Source organism: Stegastes partitus, unplaced genomic scaffold, assembly GCF_000690725.1.
Source record: "Stegastes partitus isolate 25-593 unplaced genomic scaffold, Stegastes_partitus-1.0.2 Scaffold625, whole genome shotgun sequence".
In the NCBI taxonomy this organism is placed as follows: domain Eukaryota; kingdom Metazoa; phylum Chordata; class Actinopteri; family Pomacentridae; genus Stegastes; species Stegastes partitus.
In genome coordinates, this window is record NW_007578356.1 from 232,383 (window position 1) to 248,177 (window position 15,795).

General features: G+C 44.1%; 1 protein-coding gene across 2 annotated transcripts in view; it reads left to right on the forward strand.

Annotated features, from left to right (window-relative positions):
* Nucleotides 1-15,795, forward strand: part of LOC103363024 (diacylglycerol kinase eta) — a 90,201-nt gene that overhangs the window by 38,060 nt on the left and 36,346 nt on the right. Inside the window, exons 1-2 of one of the 2 annotated variants that reach the window (XM_008289601.1) lie at nucleotides 6,945-7,332; nucleotides 15,373-15,483. In XM_008289601.1, coding sequence (XP_008287823.1) covers nucleotides 7,189-7,332; nucleotides 15,373-15,483 — 255 coding nt within the window. In that variant the 5' untranslated portion in view covers nucleotides 6,945-7,188. Of the gene's footprint in view, nucleotides 1-6,944; nucleotides 7,333-15,372; nucleotides 15,484-15,795 lie in introns of those variants that run through there. The other variant, XM_008289600.1, reaches the window with a different exon arrangement.

Consider the following 15,795-nt stretch of genomic DNA (forward strand, 5'->3'; position numbering starts at 1 on the left):
GTGAGCGAAGGAGATTAAACAACACAGTGTGATCATCAGGGATAATCAGCAGCACACAAACAGACACACAAACACAGACCTTCAGCCGGATATCAGCTCTGTCTCCTCCCTTCTGGACTCCCCCCGTTATCTGCCCCACCTGCATTACATCACATCCTCCTCTCCATCTTCTCTCACCTCTCCTCTTTCCTTTCCTTACTCCTCTCCTCCTCCTTTTTTCCCTCCACTCTCATCATCATTCCTCTCATATCCTCCTGTCTCGCCCATCTTTTTCTTTCGCCTCTCCTCTCTCCTCCCATCTTTCCTTACCTCTCCTCTCCTCTGATCTCCTCTTTTCCATCCTTCTGTCTCTCCTCATGTCATTTCACTCATATCCTCCTGCCTTGCCTTTCCTCTCTACTCATAGCTTTCCTTTCCTCTTCTCCTCCTCCTCTCATCTTGCCTTTCTTTTCCTTTCCTTTCTCCTCTCGTTTGTCTTCCCTTTCACCTCCCTCCCATCTTTCTTTACCCCTCCTGTCCTCTCTCCTATCTTACCTTTCCTCTCCTACCTTTAATTTCATCCCTTTCCTCTCCTCTCCCATTACCACCTCCTCTTTCCTTTTCCTTCTCCCACTTTCCTCTCCGTTCCTGCTCCACCCAGACTTAACATCTCACCCTCCTCTAATTCAAATGCAAGACCTTAATTTGCATGATTGCTCACTAAAAGTGTAAAAAAAAAAAAACGACAACAAAAAAACCCTCCAGCAGCGTGATTAACATCGCAAATCAATAACAACAGGAACAACATGCTAATCACATCAGCACATTAAGAGAGCCTTCCACCTCTCTATCTCCGTCTATCTCTTTCTGGCTGACAGACTTATCTCTGTGTGTGTGTGTGTGTGTGTGTGTCTGTGTATGTATGGGGGGATTATGCAGCATCAGAGCCAGATTTGGTCCGTATGCTCCCAGGCAACACCCCCCCCACCCCACCAGCAGCGGCAGATTACGTGTCCTTCAGTGCACAAACCTCGCAGGCAGAAGCCAAAAACTGGATGATATTTCCAAAACACATTAACGTACGGACGTGAAATGTGGCTAAACTTGAGGGAACGTGTGCGCGCTTGCGTGTCACGGGGGCAGAAATTGTTTGCGTTGCGTCTGGCTGCCTCCACCCATCTGTCCATCCGAAGTAAGACGGAGTGTCATCAGTTTCTCTCTGGCTGCTTTTTTGCACATATCACTGGTGTGTGTGGGTCTATTAATAAACTCACAGAGGTACATGAGACAGGATGTGGTCGCCATGGTGCAAAGTCCTCCCACGCCTTGTTCTGACTCCGAGTGTGTGTGTGTGTGTGTGTGTGTGTGTGTGTGTGTGTGTGGTCAGACGTTTTGTTTATGCATGGTAGATGATGCAAGCTGTTCCTATTTCAAATGATCTGTCTCGCCATGTTTCTTAGTGTATTTTGCACATTTTATTAAAATGGCTTGCATCTTAAAAGTTACCAAGGACACACACACACACACACACACACACACACACACACACACACACACACACAGGAGATCAATCTCAGTACCTGTTCAATTAGCAGATGAGAAAATGTCCGGGTGAAAAGAGTGATAAATTCCACCGGTTTTATTTTTTGTGTGTGTGTGTGTGTGTGTGTGTGTGTGTGTGTGTGTCCTTACATTTCTAAGCTGAAGGTTGATTTGAAAGTCGGACTGTTACCATGGCAACCCCCACATGCCTTTGCATTACCAACTTTAAATGCCAGAAAGCAAAAAAAAAAAAAAGAGAGAAAATCTTGCTTGTAATTAACAACACCAGACTGGGGTCAGCTGTCGTTCGCTAATGATACCGCGTGTTTGTTTTAGCCACCTCTGAGCGCCAGATGGGCGGGGTTCTTACAGCATCAGGACGGTCCAGGTGGCGTCTGCTTGCGTCTCAGGCATAAACACTACTTCAGAACGCGCTCACAGGTGTGTTCCTGTGCTGCTTAAATAGCTTTGGATGTCTTGTGCGGTGCTGCAAAGTGTCTAAAACAAACGCTCAAAATCAGTTGTTGACGATGAAACCCCACAGAAACATGAGCTGATTGTGTGTGCGGACACGGATTTGTGTGTCCGCATGGGGAACCCAGTGTGTGTTTCTATTAATAAACCAACACACAGCTGGGAGGCTGTGAAGAGTTAAAGTGCTGCCAAATCTAATACAAGCGACTGCACCAATCTCTCTCCCTCTGTGTCCTCTTTTTCATTCCCCCCCTTTTTTTTTTTATTCTGTGTTTTATTCTTTCTTCGTGTCCTTTCCAAAGCCTCGCTTCGTTTTCTGCCGTCGCTCCGTGTGCACCCCGTCACCTTGCCTCTTCTCTGTTTTTCCACCCCCATCTCTTTCTCAGCCTGCCATCTGCTGGAGAAGAAAAATATGTGTATGCAGTATTTTCAAATCGCAGCTGGTGTCATAGCTTATTTGGCATTCCAGCGATGTCCATCCAGGGACGGCGTGGCCTCATCATTACAAAAACATGGCCATATTTGAAAGGTCAAGCGGTTCAGTGTCTGCAGCAGCCAGCGTGCGTCTGTTTTAATTAGCTCTGGGGAAGATACACCTGTAAGTGTCTGTGTTTCGGCGCCGTCTCTGCTAATTCATGAATAAACAGCTGCTGTTCATTGTTTAGCAAAAAGAAAAAAACCTTCTTCCTAATCTTTGCAGTTAGTGTCTCAAATCCAGAATGTTCTGTTCTGAAAATTACATGATGCTGGATGTGGTGAAAGTTTTCTGGAATGTTTACTGAAAGCCTGATCAAAGTGATTGTGATGTATTAGTGTAATTAAAATATGTAAATGAACCTCCCTCCCAACTTGTTCTGTGCCCTGTTTCTGTGCAATTCGAGTAGTTATTGTTCTTTTTGTTCCTTTTATAAAAGAGGATGTGTCATTTCCAAGCAAGTCAATAACAACTGCTCGCTGTTTCGGAAAAATAGAAGTAATAACTGCTGCGTGTATATTAAGGTTTTCATATACACACGAAACATGATTCATAACTTCTACGACTAAAGTGTGAGAATGAGATTGAGCCGTTTCATTTCACTGCATAGTTTATTTTTGCAGGGGCGGCCCACTATCAGCAGTAATCACACTGGAGTTTGTCAGCAGCTAACTGACATCTGTTGTCTGTGGGCAGGTCGACAGAAAACAGAGCGAAGGACGCAGCATAAAACAGCACAATCCCAAAGTCTGTATTTTATAAAACGTGTATTTTAGACTCTTTCTATCTTGAATGCAGTCAGGTCAGAGCTACTACAACAAAATACTTGTAGCGTTTAAACATTAATATCGAAGTCAGTGTGGGCCGCCGCTGTTGTTGGCTTTCAAACCAATAATGGAAAAGAAAGCAGTGGTGGTGTCGTGTTGCTGCAGGTTTAAAAACAACACAGTGCTACAGGAATGATGTACGTCTGTGAGCTTAAAGGCAAATGAAGCAAGATTGCATCCCTGTTTAGATACGTTTTCCACAAGAGCTCTGTTGAGATATCATGCAGGCGGTTGTTTCATCCGTCCGCTCGGTGACCACAGGTGCTCGTCAAAGTTTGGAAGTAGCTCCAGACGCGGCTCACACCTCCTGCTATGAACACAACCCACCGCGTGTCCTATTTTTAAACGCATATTCCATTGATTTATAAACTGCCAGTAACACTAAATGCACAGAGATTATTCACAGTAATCCTGCCTCCCAGATGAATGTGGTTTTAACTGGTTTGTTTCCCTTTTCTTGACCCTGTTGTTACAGCTGCACACAGCGCTGTGTGTTGTCGCTGCAGAGTTCATGCATTAACGTTACACCCGATAATTTGCTGTCAGCTCCTAAATTGCAGACGGAGAGAATGTGTCTCTCTTTTTCACGCACACGCAGTTTCTACGACTGGTGTTAACGCTGGAATATGTCTGAGTCAGAAGTAAATATGGACTAACTGTCTGAGCCGCGTCTGCCTCCGTTGTGTTGCTGCTCGATCACAAGAGATGTGACATTTGTGGTGTAATCACGAGTTCAGGGGTCACACTGATGCAGCTGACTGCAGGCCCACAGTGCCGACTCTGCCACCAGGCTCCAAAGTATTTTGAATATCTTGGCTGTCTTGAATTAGTGAGCTGAGTGTTGTTTTGTTGTCGCCAGTCATTCTGCACCTCCGACCTTGAATAAAAACCAGACGTGGAGCTTTCAGTGATGGAAACCAGAGGTAGACTGAGTTCCTCAGCCAAGAATTGTTGATTGTCTGTAGTTTATCGGCGTTGTGTTGCTCCCTCCTGCAGCACAAACTCAGCGGTTTCACTGAAATAAACGGAGATGCTGTGATTATTGGTGAAGTGCTAATGCTGGTCTGAGCGTGGCCTCCATGAGTAAATGAGCCGATCATTTAAATAATTGGAAACCTCCACGGTACAGTATTTTAGAATAGTGTTAGTATTTCCTTCTAATTTGGACTGCAAGCTATTATCGGAAGCAAAAATAGTGCTATTTTCATATCAATGTTTGTTTTTCAAAAATATGAAATGATAAATGGTCTGCACTTACATAGCAGGGTGCCGCCTGCCACTGGGAGCGACTTCAGGTTCAGTGTCTTGCCCAAGGACACTTGGACTGTGGAGGGGCGGGGGATCGAACTGTCAACCTTGTGATTGGAGGACGCTCTACCACCTGAGCCACAGCAGATATTTGCTGATACTATTTTTAGCATATTTTCCATAAGACTATATTAACAGCAGCATCCAGGAGCGTAATCAGGGGTATATTCCACACTTGTTTCTTTAACATCTATTGTTTTGGCCCTCTTCATTCAGAAGTTCCAGTTTGATTTTACTCAATAATACTGATCATATTAAAATCATATCAATCACACTTTCCACTTTTTTTTTGTTTTTGTTTTTTTTCCCCCCTGGACTTTGCCTGTCAGGCGCCATACAAGCTGCCCTCTGCCTTTTTTTGGTGGAGATTGTTTGTACGTTATCTCACAGAGCCAGACCCATCTCCACAGTGCTGGAGAATAATTTGGCTGCACCGTATTATCATTTTGATAGAAGGAAAATAAAATGCTCTGGCTTGTTTTTATTTGTCACAGTTGTATTGGGTGGCTCTAAGCCCAGCGTGGGGCAAAGGTGTGCCTGCATGAAGCTGTAGAGGTGACTTGTGGTGAAATATACATGGATTTTTTTAATTAATTTTTTTTCCTGGATGGATGGACAAACATGGAAGAAGGTCCAATGTAGGCAGCACATGTTGTAAATGTATTTATTATTATGATTTAAACCAAATCTTTGCGTGTAACGTTTAGGTTGCTCCTCATAGGTTGTTGTTGTTTTCTGTAGTAAAGGGGATTCTAGCACACAGATAATGGAAATATGCAGACTAGACTGTACACAATTTGGCATTAGACTGGTGTTAGTAGAGGGTTTATTGGCACATCACTTTTTTGTCATATTACATTATACAGTTAATATTCTTGTAAAAATATGCTAGAATTGACTGTAATTCTGAGGCAAAACTTAACCTATTATTATGTGTTATGTCGCTATCAAGGAAACATGATTTTCTAATAAATAAATCTCTCTAAACTTTGCCTTTCCCTGTCTTAAAAAAAAAACTGTTCTGCTCTTCCCTGTCCTTGATTTCTCTGTTTGAATTTTCTCTCACAAGTAAAACATTTTTAGCTTTTTTATTTTTACCGCCACCTCAACAGATTCTGTTGTTTGGTACCAACAGGCAGACCAACTGTGCACCGGCTGACTAGTAGCTTGGCAGTGTTGACACTATTAATGATAACTAATTAGGAAACTTAGACCTGCGGTGGCTCACGTGTCCCCATGAGCCTCGTCTCCTATCAGCTCAAATGGACCAAACAGAGATCACATGCTATTATCGGAGTCATTTCAGATCGCTGACTGTAACACGACTTAGTGAAGTTGCTAATGAAGCTTTTTGACCCGATTCTGAACCACGAGTGATTTGGATGGAGAGAAAGATGAGGGTGGCAAAAAAAATGAAAAAGTTTTGTAAAGGAAAAACACCACAGGGAGTTTAGGAAGAGAGAGAGACATAGAGCCAGACAGCGAAAAAGAGAGAGAGAGGGAGTCGGTGTCAGCGAGTGAGTCCGCAGGGAAGCAGCATGTTTCTGCTCATTAAAGACGGAATGATACGCCGGCTGGCAGCAAACATACACACTCGCATATGCGCACACACAAATGCACACACTCGCTGTAATTTGCCTTGGCAGACGAGACGCTGATCTGACACTGAAAGCAGCCCGATGACGGCGTGTAGGCAGCAGAGTGCAGCCGTGAACACACGCATGCATGCACGTGCACGCACAGAGTCGGGACAGCTCATGCAGGCTGGAAGGACGCGAGTGTGTGTGATCACGGTGACGTCTCCGGCTCTGTCAGGCAGAGCGGCGTGCCGTTAACCTCCCCGTCACTTTAACATGATGTGACTGTCTGCCAGGGACTTAAAAAAAATAAACTATTTGATGCCTTAAATCAGCAGAAGCAGCTATTAGTGTGTGTGTGTGTGTGTGTGTGTCTCTGTCTGTCTGTCTGTCTGTCTGTCTGTCTGTATCTGTGTGTGTGCGCGTGTGTGTGTGTATGTGTGTGTGCACGCGCTCAGACAGGTTTGTCCAGTTCTATTTATAGCCTCAAGGAAGTCGGCTTGTACTTACATGAACACACACACGCACACACACACACACACACACCATTCCTCAGGTGTGTGTCAGACACAGTAGGAGAAGAGCTCATTTACATGCGTCACCTTTACCACCGGATTTGTTGGTGTGTGTGAGAGAGAGAGAGAGGAAGAGGGAGAAACACACATAAAAGAGGCGTCTCCAGCAGCACACCTGAGGGGGCGTGGCTACCTGACACAGGAAGTTTATGAGGAAGTAGGATTGCATTGTTTGAGGAACCGCCGCTGTGAAAGGAGAGTTCCAGCCGAGGCAGGGTGTGTGAGGGCGCTGCATGGACAGAGCTGAGGGAATATTTGATGTAGAGGGAGATTTGTAAAGTTTCGAGATGGGAGGAAAACAGTCGGCAAAAGTTGAGAGAGCAACTCCGTGAGTCCACCTTGTGCCTGGTGATAAATACTGCTGAGACTGATTCTGCGAAGATCCTCGAAGGCAGTGACCGCCCGGTAAAGAGGTCGTCAGCGTGGCGCCGATGTTGGCCTTGTGTCGGTCCAGCGTGTGCTGCATGGCGCCCCTGCTCCGAGCCGGACAGGGGGACGACCGGCAGCTCAGCCACGAGGACCACCTGGAGTCCAGTCACATTGAGAAGTCACAGGAGAGGCGGCTGGTGGACGAGGTCAGTGTGAGAGAGAGAAAACATTGTACTGACATCCGAGCGAGCCCATAACGGATGCAAACGTGAGGTCAAAGTGAGGACATTCCACATTTCAGTCATTGCTGGTTGTCATACTTCACAGGTGACTTGGCTGATTGTGTTTGAACGCTTGGTATTAATAGTTTGTGGGGAGGAACAGACCTGTGGCATGTGTGTGGTAGTGTTTGGAATTGTGATTTGTCTGACAGGTGTCATGATTTGATCTGAGCTATAATTTTTTTTTAGCTCCAGGTCAGTAATAGATTTGAAACGTGCAGTGAAGCGTTATCGCATGAGACACTTGAACAATTCACAAAACACTTTGATTTCTGGATCTGGATCTTCAAAATGTAAGAGGTGTGACAATCAGATAGTCAGACTGAGCTTCTGTCAGTCGACCCACAGCATGTAGACCGAACAACTTGATATCCATTGATCAATGGGCAGCACTAACAACTGTATAACAGCATTAGGCTCATTGTTTAATCGTGACACCTCATATATGCTGAATTGCAGCCTTTGGGATTTGTTAATTGCATTACTCCAAACTGCCATTTCAATTTGAAATCGATCAACCGTTTAGCCCCAGTGTGTGGTGGTTTTATGTTGGTACATTTCAGACTGGTGAGGTGTGACTGGTGGCCTCTCATTTGTCATCTTCGTGGCTGCCACAAACTTTTCATACCGTTGCCACCTGTCAGAAAAGACGACACCTGATGTTGTAGTTACTGTCAAGAAAATCTTGTGAAAAAGACCAAAACCAACCATTTCAGTTCAGCTCTCAGTTCTGCGGCTTTTAGCCTCGAGCACATTGGTGCCTGCTGAAGTGGAAGATTTACAAATATGTCTTTTAATGAAGTGTCGCTGGTACAATAGTCACTTTGTGAACCAGTCTTGTGGACTCCAGTGGAGCTCTGGCTGCACAATCAATACTTGCTACTGTAGGAGGATCAGCTGACTGTTAGTCTGGGTCTTTTCAGGAATCTGTTGTATTCATCTTTAATTTAGTGGAGAATGAGAGTTGTGGATATTTGAATCACGTAATCACATCACTGGTTAAGTGTTTGTACCAGTTCATCTGTGAAACGACAGAAATAATACACAGAAAAAATCATGCAATTGCTCCTCTTGGCCTCCATAGATAGTTTGGCTTTAATCACTTAGAAAGCAAAAAATAGAAAGTTAAGGTGTCGACCCCCAACAATAGTGCCTGTTGTCTATCTGTTTGAACATTTGGTCTTGTGGTCTTCCAATTTAAAGTCATAGAAGTGAAAAGTGGGTTAATATCTGTGTTCGTCCTCTCTGTCATTTGCCTTTACCAGTTATTGTCCATCACACTGAGTTCTGCTTTTTCTCAGCCAACAAACCAGGCAAACGTCCACGCGCTGGTCAAGACACCCGGGTCACTTGGCTGTCTGGGAAACGAGTCAAATCCCAGCGATTTGTTGATCGAGCGTTTACAGTGTGAACGCTGAAGGTCAAACCTTCGTGCAGGACTCTGTGCAAATTGGCAGGACGGAGGCAGACAGACGTGTGTTTGTGTGTTTTCTGTGTTCTCGGCGAGATGCTTTAAATGTAGCTCGCAAGGAGAAACCAAGGGTTGAATCAGAGAGGTTTGTGTGGGGGCGCCCTTCAGAGCTCCGCTTGGCTGTGTGTGCATTTCGCAGATGAGTAAGTATGTGTGCTAATGTGCTGCACATCCACTTCACTGCTCGTGTGTTGTGTGTGCGCATCAGGTCTGCTGGGGCTGATTGTTGTGATGTGATTAGTCCTGCTCTAATGAATACACTGATCTGTCTGACAACATCGCTCAGCTGGAGAGCAGAGCAGCACCAGGGTGTGGCTGCCGTGTGCACACACTGACCTTTGAGTACTCTATACGTCGTGTTCATGCAGTTCTATGTACAGTCCATGTGTTCCCACTGTTTGCTCTGCTGATAGCCTGTAGATAGCACAGCCAGTCAGGTTAACATATCACAAATCAAAGGTTTGCCTTGAGCGGCTTCACCGTCTGTGCGACACACCTTCTATTATTAGACCCTCAATTGGAAATGACCAATTAGAAAGATGTTTTAATTAGTCTTATTCACTCGAGCTGCTTGATGAGGACACAGCATGGGGTGTAGGAATCACCTGGAGGAGGCGTTTATGAGACGGCCACACGTGGTTTAATCGTGACTGTTGTTGCCGACAAATTGACTGTAAGGCTCAGACTGACTTTGCAACCAATCGAATCTCTACGCAGAATTAGACGCAAGTTGTTTGTACACCTCACGCCCCTTTACGATCCCTCTATAAGCTTTGTGTTGTTTAAATCCAGTTCACTTCTTTCTAGGCACCACCTCTGTAGCACCCAGTAAAACAGAAGTTAATTTATTTATTTTTTTAATGATTTGCAGTGATTAGCTGATTGCCATTTTCAGGAGCTTCAGTAGTCTCTGTCTTCAGCACCACATCACTCCTTGTATTTTACTTCAACAGTTCAGATGAGGTCTAAGTTTTTTTCCCAGGCAAAGTGAGTGTTAATATTTAATAATGAGTAAGATTAGATTTCTCCACTTTAATATCGGCTCGACTTTTTCCTGGTTTGTCAGTTCCTGCCTTTCCGTGTTTGGAGTCTTTCCTTCACGAGTCTTTAAATGTTCGGTCTTTGTTGAAACTTTATGGTCATTCTGGAGGCTGCAGTTTGAGGGCCTGCTGGTTGGTATGGTGCCATTCTGAGAGCTGTTCCTAATGTTTAATCTGCTCTAATTGAAATGAATGGAGTGGGCGCAACATTACAGGCACCTGTGGAAAACTAAATGAAGGTATCAGCCTTCTCCACACCAGAATACCAGAATTATTTTGATCAACTTCTAAACTGAAGATCTTCAAACACTCCAGTTTGTGTGTCCAGTTGAACATTTCTATCAGTGTTTAGGTTTATGTTTGGTTCGTATTTAAGTTTCCAGCTTTAACTTTGCATTGCTGCACCACTTCACCTAAAAGCCTCTTCATCTGCAGTTTAAAGTCTGCAGAAACAATGAAATGACAGATGGCTCCTCTCTGCTGTTTGATGTATCACTGACTGGCTCGGCATCGGAGGATTTAATCTGCACCTTTTTTTTTTCTTTTCGCTGAAACACCACTTAAAATGTAGACGCCAGCCTCTGTAGGTTTCACACCCAGATTGCAGCACCCAGAGTTGGGTCTAACTTTGTGCGTCCTTCAGCTGCATCACTGTTTGCTGTATCATTAGCCGCTTTTCTCAGACAAACACACTCTGATTAACTTCGTGACTGACAGCTCTCCTGTTGGCGTTGCCGGGGCGACCACGGATAAGCTCGATTGGTGGAGCGGGGTTGCTACACCTTGCCGTTATCGCCGACGTGTCAGGCGGCTGAGTCTGACTGAGACCTTTACACCTTCTTGTTTGTGTGTTTTCCTCTTTCTTCCTCCTCCTCTAGGGACTGCCAGTCCTTTAGTTTCCTTCCCTTTCATGCCGACTCTCCAGAGGCCCTGTTTGTTGTAATCCCTGCGTCTCACCGTTTTGTGTTGTTTCTCTTCCCCGCTCTGCGCTCGTCGCCGCTGTCACAGCTCTGTTTCTTCTTCCCATCTCCTCTCGCTAATGACCCATACTGTGAGCCAATCTATCATTGTTCCCGTCATCAGTCCCTTTCCTTCCTCTTTCTCCTCCCTCTCCTCCTTCTCTCTCTCTAACATGGTGACAATATGAGATTTTCTCTCCCTCAGGGTGTGAAAGCAGATAAATTTATTCAGAGAAAGAAACGTGCAGTGGGAGAGCACAAGAAGCTGTATGTGCCACCACAAGGCGGGATATCACATGGCCGCACATGTACACAGACAGCGCGAGAGAGAAATGAGATTGCGATGGAGCGATGAATTGGATTTACCACTGGTTGGGCAGCGCCTCTGCCTCGTATTATTCCCTGTGTTCAGGCAGCCAAGGCCATTCTGCAAAGAGAGTGAGACAGAAACACCTACGATGGAGGGGGGAAACGAATTAGACGAGATATCAGGGAGGTTATTTAACCGAGATATTAAATAGAAATAAAAGAGAAAGACAAACAAATGGGAAAAAGACAGATAGAAGGCTGCAGAAATGAGGCGCTTGAACAGGAGAGACTGTAAAAGAGAAATGTGAGAAACCTGCCTACAGTCGCACCAACAGCAAGGCCTGTCACTGAAAATGTCTTTCTCTAATACATTCTTTCTTTCCAACTTGAAGTGCTTTTTGCACCTCTAAACAGAACACTGGAGACATGCTAGCTGCTCTAACAACAAGTTATATTTAGCCAACTAACTAGCTACTGCACAAGCCGGTGTCACGTACAGCATCCCTGTTCCCATTCATGTGTTTCTCATTACAGATACCTACCGTTCAGCTGCAGACAGCCACAGCAGGAATCGCGAGCGTCTGCAGCTCAATCAATAATGAGCTGTAATTACATTTTCAGATATCCACAGTTGAATTTTGACTAATCATAATTTCAGTTCAAGATAACTTCAATTCCCGTTGAATCAAGATATCGACATCGTCCCTCGTAAGATCTGTGTAATTCAGTTTGAGCCTCTCAGAATGATGTTTTTATATCAAGCTGGTTGAAATGTAATTACAGATATCTTGAAGTGGAGTTTCTACTGGGTGAAATGATGCTGCAGATGTTTGTAATTACATCAGAAACTACCGCTGGGTTGTCTGCAGAGGAGGCTTCTCAAACAAACTACGACACCGTAGCTGTTCCTACACAGACAAGGCCAGTTTACCTCCATGTCAGAGCAGCCGGAGGACAAAGTTTTAGCCAATTTCAACCACAAGTCTAATGAACCAAGCTCTTGTTCTCAGCAGTTTCTCGCGATCTTATCCGCCACAGCTTCTGCTAAGGCTGTTCAAATGCTGTCCTGGACCGATATCCGACAGGAAACATCGCATGAGCAGCTCAGACTGGTCATGTGTACGTCTGTGAGATCTGCAACTATGATTTTTACTGGTCAAGACTGAATCATAGTTATTGTTCTGACCAGTCACGATGGCGTTACAGAGAACTGATCACACTGTAACTGTAAAGATGACATCGTTGATTGAGCTGTAGTTTTATTTCCAGATAGTCAAACTCTGCTATTAAATGTTGGAACAGATTGCAATACTGCACGTTGTACGAAAACATTTTCATGCCAAGTTTGATGCAAAAGCAAGACTTTTAAAATAATATTAGCTTGTGGGATATGTTTTAATAAGTTTTAACTAAAGTGCTCAATGCAGGTGAGTTAAATAACAAAGCTGCATCTGAAAAAATACATAAAATGTTTTAATAAAAGGTAATAAAATAAAACAGTTATTTTTGTATTGAAGTTAGCAGTTTGTTTACAAAGCAGTGAACGAAACATGGCATGATGACGTTAAAAGTTAACCCTAACAAAGTCAGACTTATCCCGACACCTCTACCGAACACAACACATGCTGACTTCTACCAAATAAGCTGCTTACAAACAGTAACTTAAAATCATTCAAATTATAGCAACGTTAACATGTGGTAGAAGCTCAGTCAGGTGCTTCTCTTCAGCCGTCAGCAGATGAAGTTGCAAAGCAGAACTTCAGCCTGAGCAGAACACAAACATCAGCATATGTGGCTGATTCTGTCTCTGGGAAAGTTTCAGTACGATGACGTAGTGCAGTGCTTTTAGTTGACCTTTTATTAAAGTGTTAATATTTAAGACAGTTTTATTCAGTTCGACTATAGCGCCTCGAGATCTTCTGTGGATTTGATGGACTTTTCATGAGGTCATACGGGTTGGCATTTAAAGACGGTCACTTGTATTGAATAACTTTTGGTTTTTACTTTGGATGACTGATAATCTAAACGTAAATCAAGCTCGTAAGAATTTCCGTTATCAGATTGTTTTTTTGCTTCCCGCATATACGTTTTGTTTCCTGGTCTCACAGACACTCACTCACACTTTCCTTTGTCTTTGCGGGTTGTCGGTGGCTGTCGTGTGTTCCGTCAGTCTCCTGTCTGTGTCTTGAATTCGCCTTCGGGGCAGATATTTGAATCGTGCTCCGATCTGGAGATCCTGCCAAGTTCCTGCTGAGCCAACTGCTCTCGGGCAGGTTTGGGCTGGAGAAGTTAAGCAGTTTATACTAGAAAAATAGCATATCCTTGTCATGGCAAGTCTTTTGTCATTGCCTGTCCTGTCCTGTGTTTTTGTGTTTGTTTGTTCTGGTGCAGTTAGTGATCTGGAGATAACAAAAACAATATCCTCTCCAGCTCTCGCTCTTCCATTTTAGTGCTCCTCTGTCGTATCAGTTTGTGTTGGCACATTTGTGTTATATGTTGGTAAAAACCCAGCCCCTGTGCTTTTTAATGCTCACAGCTTTTAGTGTTAATTATGTGAGGATTTGTCTATTGTTCTGTGAGATCTAATGGAAAACAAACCAAAAATCACGCAGTCAGTTTACTCGTGATTGCTCGTAATTTGATTTTCCTGCGAGGGCATGTAAAACCAGCAGCCGATTTAGAGAAAGTTAGACTTGCAGCCATTATTTTAATCAGCCAGTGACACATTTAAAGCTGAGCTAATTCTGTAATCTCTGGGAGGCTTCCTCGTGCAGAATAGAATGACCTTAAACGCACGTCTGCCTACTTTACAACCCGGTTTATGTTGGCCCGGTTGTAGTCGTGGCACTTGTTGTGCAAGAATATACGTTACAGATGACGTAAAGAGTATTATGACTGTGCTGATTAGACAACCTGAATCATGCTTTATGATTGCAGCACAGTCATTTGTCCTGGGGGCCTCTAATAGAGCCGCATGATTAGTCATTTTCAGTTGTATATAATAATTCAGGACACATTTTCGGATGTTGCCTAGTTATTTCTCTCATGATCAGTTGATTTTGTTTTGTTTTTTTTTATGAAGGAAAAGCTCCCAATAGAAGCCTTCAGCAGTTTTAAGGATGTATATTGGATGTTGCTACACAAAGTCTTTCATTAATTCCTTCCCGTTTTATAATTATTCTACATGTGAAAACCTCTAATTAGTGGCTAGCTGTGGCTCCTGCTATGAAACTATGCAGCCACATGGTTTCTATCTGCGAGGCAGAGTCGCAGGCTTGTCGCGGAGGCTGATCGACAGGTTGCAGGAATGTTGCCACATGATAAACGTGACGGTATGGAGGGAGCCATCGGTAGCGTGAGGAGAGTTTTAAGATGGTATCTGTGTGTGTGTGTGTGCGTGTGCGCGCCTGCACCAGCGTCTATTACGAGAAATGAGGATCTCCATGGCGACCCCCGATGTCCTATCTCAAATTGATTACCCATGGTGCATTCTGTCCTCTCAGGGCATGTACTCATAAATAGAGGGAGAGAGAATGAGTGCAGGATAAGCAGATGTGGATAAAGGACAATAACCGCCACCGCAGTAGGATCGGCGGCGAGCAAATCCGCGGTATCAAATTAAATCATGTGTTCTGGCCGTGTTAATAATTTCTGCGTGGCCACGGATGGCTGCGCGTTCGACTTGGTGCATCACCTCATCAGTGTGGTATTACTGTAGAATTAACTCTGCCATGAGCGCTGCATACTGACACGCTTCAATAGCCGACTCCACTTCCTCGTTTCCTTATTTAACCAGATGCGGGTGCTATTCTTAGAAACATGAGGGTAAATATTTCCAGAGGCCCGACAACTTTCCCACATCTGATCATAAATTAGTAAATGAAAGGTGCTTGTAAACGCGTCCTTTGAGGTAATGCATGTGTTCTTGTCTATTATCTTGACAGATTTACACCTCTCTGCTCGTCTGCGCAGCGTTCAACCCGCCTCTGTTGTGTGTTTGACAAAAGAAAGCTGTCCTGGTGACATTATCCAAACTGATCTCCGTCTGTTTACGTGTGAACTCCGAGAAGAGTAGCTGTCACGTTCGTTTTTCAGAGGATTTGGATGCGCTAACGTCTGTTTTATCTCCCTCTCCTCTCCTTCTGTTCCTTCCCCCTTTTGCCCTCTCTCTGGACTCTCACTATAGAAAAGCGTGAAAGAGGGAATCCTGTTAAAGCAGACCAGCTCCTTCCAGAGATGGAAGAGGAGGTACTTCAAACTCAGAGGGAGGACCCTCTACTATGCCAAAGACTGCAAGGTACAGACATGTGTGAGGCTGAATACAGCAGCTTTAACCCTGTGAGGCCCACAGCTGCATTACTGCATGCATCACTTTTCCCTAACCTAAAACCTAATGTGGAATTTAATTAAAGTTTTCTTCTTAAAGACTGTATATTATACTATGAGATAGTAAAGTTCCAGCAGCTATCTGGCCATGAAGGACATAGAAACTTTCCTTCAAGTTTATTTCACTGAATATTTTAAGATTCAAATCAGTAAAACGATATTTTGAATAATTTTTTTGATAACTAGAATGTCTGGAACAGAAACACATTCATCCGATTAGATT